This window comes from Clytia hemisphaerica, unplaced genomic scaffold (genome assembly GCF_902728285.1).
Source record: "Clytia hemisphaerica strain Z4C2 unplaced genomic scaffold, Clytia hemisphaerica genome assembly, whole genome shotgun sequence".
Lineage (NCBI taxonomy): Eukaryota > Metazoa > Cnidaria > Hydrozoa > Leptothecata > Clytiidae > Clytia > Clytia hemisphaerica.
Window position 1 is genome coordinate 21,140 of NW_027103897.1, and position 6,301 is coordinate 27,440.

General features: G+C 39.0%; 1 protein-coding gene across 1 annotated transcript; it reads right to left on the bottom strand.

The window, feature by feature from the left end:
- Nucleotides 1-2,737: 2,737 nt before the first annotated feature.
- On the bottom strand, nt 2,738-5,775 carry LOC136808721 (keratin-associated protein 10-4-like). Its single transcript, XM_067065263.1, has 4 exons — nt 5,639-5,775; nt 5,010-5,079; nt 4,576-4,622; nt 2,738-4,230 (listed from the first exon to the last, which is right to left on the bottom strand). Exons 2-4 carry the CDS (start codon nt 5,065-5,067, stop codon nt 2,806-2,808), a joined length of 1,530 nt encoding a protein of 509 aa, XP_066921364.1. The 5' UTR covers nt 5,068-5,079; nt 5,639-5,775; the 3' UTR covers nt 2,738-2,805.
- Nucleotides 5,776-6,301: the final 526 nt, after the last annotated feature.

Consider the following 6,301-nt stretch of genomic DNA (forward strand, 5'->3'; position numbering starts at 1 on the left):
AGCCAAGGTCGACTACCACTATACTACGGTACCATACTATATACTATACCTATTGACAAAGCCAGTTGGATATCCGCACAAATCTGGAGCAGTCAATCAAGCCAAGACGCAAGAGAAAGTTGATTTTTTTGAAGAATTTTCGTCCACCATTTTGGATTTTCATGTTGACATTTTGGCATGTTTCCGCTTCTTAGATTTACCGGGAGGCTCGGAAAACACGAGTTAAAAAACACAAGTTAAAAAACACGAGTTAAAAAACACGAGTTTGTGACGTCACAATTTCCCATTGATGACGTCACATTTAACGTAACTCGTGTTTTTTGTAACTCGTGTTTTTTAACTCGTGTTTTTTAACTCGTGTTTTCCGAGCCTCATTTACCGGTTAGGCAAACAGCAAATGTCTATCTGGACATCAACAGGAAGGCGGTACGTGGAACCACAGATCTGTAAAGCCCGAAGGGCTAGATTTGCGGCCTTGGTCAAAAAGTGAAGCTCATCTTTGGAAGGATTTCCTACCAGAGTCACGTGACTAAAATATGCAATTTCACCGGTTTGAGAGATGTGAACATAGTCATTATAAAAAACACTGGTCTGGCAATGTATTGTTTTAGCTTTATTGTCAAATTTTCTTTTGTTATAAATAAAAGGCAAGATGCGATTTGCAAACTTTTTGATCACGTTACCAAATTCTCCTCTTGGGATTGGTCTAATTTTCAATCACATGATCAAAAAGTATGCAAAACAAGTCGATTAGCGAACGCAAGCTCTAACTGTTAACAGTAGAAATAAACAAAAGCCTTCCAGACCGGGTTTTTTTATAATGACTATGATGTGAAATAGCGTTTGCCGCCTACTTTTTTTTATCTCGCGCTCCGAAAACAATTAAAATGCTAGATCCTATCCATCGGCACGAAATTTAAAAAGTCAAATTTTTGCTTCACTTTTTTTTGCTGGAGAAAACTTAAAGTTGCCTATCTAGCCCTTCGGGCTTTACAGATATCTGTGCGTGGAACTAGCGTAGAGGTAGTGATAAGAACTCTAGCACTATTCCCTGCGTTCCTGTGTCCAAGGAAAGGCAGACGCTAGTCTACAACGCTATCTTTCCAAAAGCTCGCTATGGTGACCCCAATTTTAGTATTGTCCAAAATCATGATATATTAAGTACTACAATGATGAAATACGTTTGTGATACTGGATATTTTTGGGGACCGTTTTTAGTATTTGTACTTTTTTTGTTTGTGTCACATTATCATTATCATATAGATAAAATAAAAAAAGTTTTCTCAACATTCAATCGCACTGATTTGTCTCAATCACTTTACTATCACGAAATTTATCCAGTTAAATATTGAACACAGGTGATCGCGTTCATTCAGACTATACGTATAACAGTAAGTAAGTCTGCAACCGCAGTCGGAGGCGACCCGTAAGGTTCCTCTTTCAATAGCTATCTACCAAAAGGTAGAGGAGGGAGATACGATTTCTCCACTAACCTTTAATGAGAGGCATCAAGTACCATTTTTATGAATTCTTTTGTATGAACCAGCTGGGGATTGAACCCACTATCTTTGCACTACGGTCGCTATAATACTATAATGCTTTTTCGTAAAGAAAATGGAAAGTCTTCGCGCCTCAAGAGACTATTTCACCTTCTCTTCTGTGTTCTGATCACGTCTATGCCAAAATCAAAATTAAACATTAAAACAACACTATGTACACCATATTGATTAGAATCGTGAAAAAAGTTTAATTTTTCTTCCGTAAAAGCAGTAAAAGTCATCGAACTTTTGTTTTGAGACTATATTTATCTATTTACTATTACAGTAGTTGCACGGTAGTTGCACGACTCCTTTTAGAACTAGGTTCAGTAATTATAAATCGTGTAACAAATATCACAAGGACAAAACTGTGCCACAACAAGAACTTCACGAACATTTTGACCTACCTGGTCATTCCGGTTTTGCAGATTTTGAATACACTCTTATTGACCAGGGTAATAGCCTTGAAGATGTCAGGAAGAGAGAACGTTTTTGGCAATATAAACTTAATACGTTCCTTCCTCACGGGTTGAACGATCGTGAAGTTGTTGTTCCGGATTAGGCCATTTTTTGAACTCCTTAGTTTTCTGGGGATAACTGATGCTAGTATTGAGCTTATACTGCGGTCATTTGGTTATGACCGGTCGTTTTTGGGAGAACGCCCTTCTTTGGACTGCTTGGTATGACCTACGGGCATGCCTACAGCACAGTTGTGTGCTCTACTAGTATCAGGTGTTCCCATGTTTTGTTCCGTAAATTTTTTTTTGTTTTGCTTTTTGTCCTGAATAAACCAGACGGGGACACGAGCATTTAATTTTCCGTTTTAATTTCCACTGCGTTTACTGTGCTAATTCGAAACCTTTTTTGTTTAATTTTTAGTTTTATTGTTTTCGACGATTATTCCCCACGGGATTTTTTTCATCAATTTTATTGTACTGTTTTAACGTTGTAAATATTATCGCTACGCACCTATTTTTATTAAATCTTTTTAACATTTTCTTTGTTTTATTCCCTATAGAATTTTTTCCTTTGTTCATTAGAATTTTTTATTTCTCGCTTTTGATTTACGCATCACTGATTTTGTAGCATTTAAAAATGTGTTAACGCTTGTGCAGTATCATACCTGATGAAGTTCTGAAAATAGAACGAAATATCGTAAACAAAACTGTGTTGATTTTACTTTTTTGTTCACTTATTTACTATTACTATTAAGATATATTTACAATTGAGTAGAAAAAGATTGCTTTACAGATAACAGCTTGAATTCTTATCGGCCTCTTCTGGAAGTGAAATAATTTTGTATTTGTCGTTCTCTAAATGACCGCAACATTTCTTGATAGTTCCTTCTTGCTTCCACTTCATGAGGGGACACGCCGTTCATTTTTTGACGACGTGGTCTAGGGGTTGTTGGAGGTAATTCAGGAGAACAGCACTCTGGGGAGCAGGATTGATCACACATAGGTGGAGTACACATTGGGCTACATCCACCCATCATCATAGAAGGATCCATGGCAGGTGCCATCATCGGTTGCGGAGGAGGCATGTAGGGTACCATAGGTGGGGCAGCCATTGCCATAGGTTGGGCAGGTGGCATCATACCCATTGGTTGCTGGCCTCCACAACAAGTTGGTTGACACATAGGAGCACACCGGTTAGGGCAACCTGCAGCGCAAGTGCTGTGTGTTTGTGGAGCAGGGATCATCATCCCCATTGGTGCAGCAGGTGCGGACTGACAGCATGTTGGTTGACAAAGAGGGGCACATTGAGGTGCACACCCTGCGGCGCAAGTAGCCATTGGAGGCGGTGGAGGGGGCATCATCATAGATGATTGATGCATACAACATGAAGGGTTACAAGAGGGGGCGCAAGATTGTGGGCAGGAACCAGGGCACTGTACTGGCGTCTGAATTTGATGTGTTTGCTGTGCACAACATTGGAGATCACAAGAAGGTGCGCAAGAGTCTGGACACGAGCCTTCACATGTCATTGGTTTAGGTGCCGGCAGTTTCTTTCCTTGTTTATTGGTGAGTGCTTTTGGAGGAGATTGTTGTTGTGAGCAGCAAGATGAACTGCAAGAAGGAAAGCACGAAGAGGCGCAATCTCCTGGACACATCATTGAAGGATCCTGCATCATTGGCATTTGGCTTTGACAGCACGTTGGCTGGCACAATGGTGCGCATTGAGTTGGACAGCCAGCGGCGCATTGTTGGACAGGTTGCGGTGACAGCACGGCTGCTTGATGTAAGATAGTTGTAACCACTGGTGGTGGTTGATCAACTGGTTCTGTTTTGTTGGTGGAATCTGAAGGGGGTTCACAACACGACATGGAGCACGTTGGCCAGCATGAATTCGGACATTGATCAGGACAAACCATCACAATTTGTGGAATTTGTTGACACGAGTATGTCACTTTCAGATATTTTCGAATGTCTGGGCAAATCTCACCACTTTTCTTTTCCAAGAATTCAGAAGTGACTGGTATTTTGCATTTATTTTCACCTGAGCACATCATTTGAACTTTCTGAACGATTGGCGTCGGTGTCGGTTGATCGCAGAGTTTCGTCGCATTAAATGTTTTGCTGGTGCACGTAAAGAGGTTGTCGCGACCGTAAAAGACATCTTTGACGGTGATTTTGTTGTACCTGTTGCGACATTGGATCATCAAGTTGTCTTCTTGACAAGCAGCGATCGTCTGGTAAAAGAAAATTGCATGTTTTATTACTAGCACATCATGTACATCATGTAGTTCAGCAAGTAGCAACCAGGAAAGAGGGAAGAGGGAAGCGCATTTAAATTAGTATGTTGAAGTCCGTCCAATTCCTAAATGGAGTCAATCTCTTGATTACCGAAAAATCGTGAAAAATCTAGCGAGATCTTATTTTCTCGAAATAATTTCTTTTTGCTAATAGCTCACTGAAAATTTTGGAAAGTGCCAATTTTTTTCTCAGGTTTTAATAGATCCTAATTTAAAGAATCGTAAAATTCCAACCGATTGCATTGAAATTCTCGTTTTATAGAACAATATTAAAATTCTTACATGATCGATTTCATCTGCAAGAGCTTTCATTGCGTTCCTGTTGAACCCTAAAACACGAAGGAGTATACATTAGATCCATAATTTACTCTTACAATGTATAGCAATGTGCCCTCCCGGTTATTACCATAATGGCTTTATAGCAACTCCTGAGCTTGGGCACAGGATTTACTCTTATCAAACAGACATGCGATCCAAAAAACCGACAGAATGTCGCTTCCATGAAAAAAAAAACCTTAAAATTTCACCCCACCAAAGATTTCAGTACAATAGACACTCGATAATTGAGCTGTAAACATTAGAATCCGAACCAATTAAAGCCAGGTGTTCCTCTCCTTGAAATATACTCAATGGTTACTAAAACAGGTATGTTATCAACAATGAAACCCCTATGAATTTTAGTAAAAAATTGTAAAGAGAAATATTTGTTTACTTACATGACGCGTCAGCCGAAGCCAAACATACCAAAATGAAAATACCAATTCTAAGAAGCATCTTTCGGACAAGCTGAAATAAACAAGAAAAGAAGGCCAATAGACAACATAGCTTTGACAATCTTCTTCCTTGGGGGGAGGGTACTTAGCCAAAATGGGTGCCGGGTATATGCGAGCGATAAGGGTCCCTTTTTAACACCCTCGAAAGTCTCTCAAAGGGGTACAAAAACCAGTAGTCGAAATTTCCTATCTAAAAGGGCCTTGATTTTCATAAATTTGGACAAAAATCGAGTGAAAATCGACAAATATTTCGGGAAAAGTCTCTCTAACTGTCCCAAAAACGCCAATTTTTTCTTTCTCTAAGGGTGGATTTTCGGTTTTTGGTGCCTTGCAAGAGTGAGGGAGTAAGAGTGAGGAGTGAGTCCTTGCAAACCTAGTACCACCCGGAACAACCTTAAACTGTTGTTCCATCGACATCAGATAGGAGAGTATCAAGATACTTGGTGACCCAGGGACCAAAAATCCATCTTACTCTACCTCGCACTACTATTATAAATCTAATACTGCAATATGCCAATGAAAATTTTACGTTTCAAAGAGGTGGCATTTACAAAATGAAGATTACTACATACCTTTGAATAGTGTCACCCTATATCATCATCAGAATTTCTTATTGACTATAATGACCTAAAATGTCATCCACTCAAAATTATCAATTTCTCCTAATTTAATTAAAAATGGCTAATTTTTTGAGTTAGTTGCGACCTTGCCTTCTAATTAGAATGTTTTGTTTCGTCTTCACGCTTGAGTGGTTCTGAATATAAAAAAAAGAGTTTCGAAGATTTGTTACACTATTCTGTATAAACTCGACCCAGGTTATGTTTTTAGTAGCCGCACTGTTGGCATGGAGAATAAATCAAACAAAAAATTCCTTTTAGTAAACTGCGACATGCAAGAATTTATCTAATAGTCCGGGAGCCAAACCCAAAAAATGGCATTTTGCTTAACCCAAGATTCTACAGCATAAACTATACATTTTTGGAATCCTCAACTATCCTAGTTTTGGAAATTGTCGGTCCCCAAAGCTAACTCCTGGTCAATTTTTCATACTGGGCCCGAGTTTAGGGGGTACTTTTTACCCTTTGTAAGGATTTGTTAAGGAAAATGCCATTCAAGGGTGATATAATTTGCTGTATCTAGTCAATCAGTTGACCAATTGCTTTGAAACTTTGCAAACAGTTTCAAGGTAGGCTGATAATTATTTTCGGCAAAAAATTTTTGTGAAAAATTATTTT

Coding starts and splice junctions, on each gene's coding strand:
- LOC136808721 (XM_067065263.1), bottom strand. CDS start 5,067: ATGCTTCTTAGAATTGGTATTTTCATTTTGGTATGTTTGGCTTCGGCT. Junction 4,623..5,009: donor GGCTTCGGCTGACGCGTCAT/GTAAGTAAACAA, acceptor TTCGTGTTTTAG/GGTTCAACAGGAACGCAATG. Junction 4,231..4,575: donor TTGCAGATGAAATCGATCAT/GTAAGAATTTTA, acceptor TTCTTTTACCAG/ACGATCGCTGCTTGTCAAGA.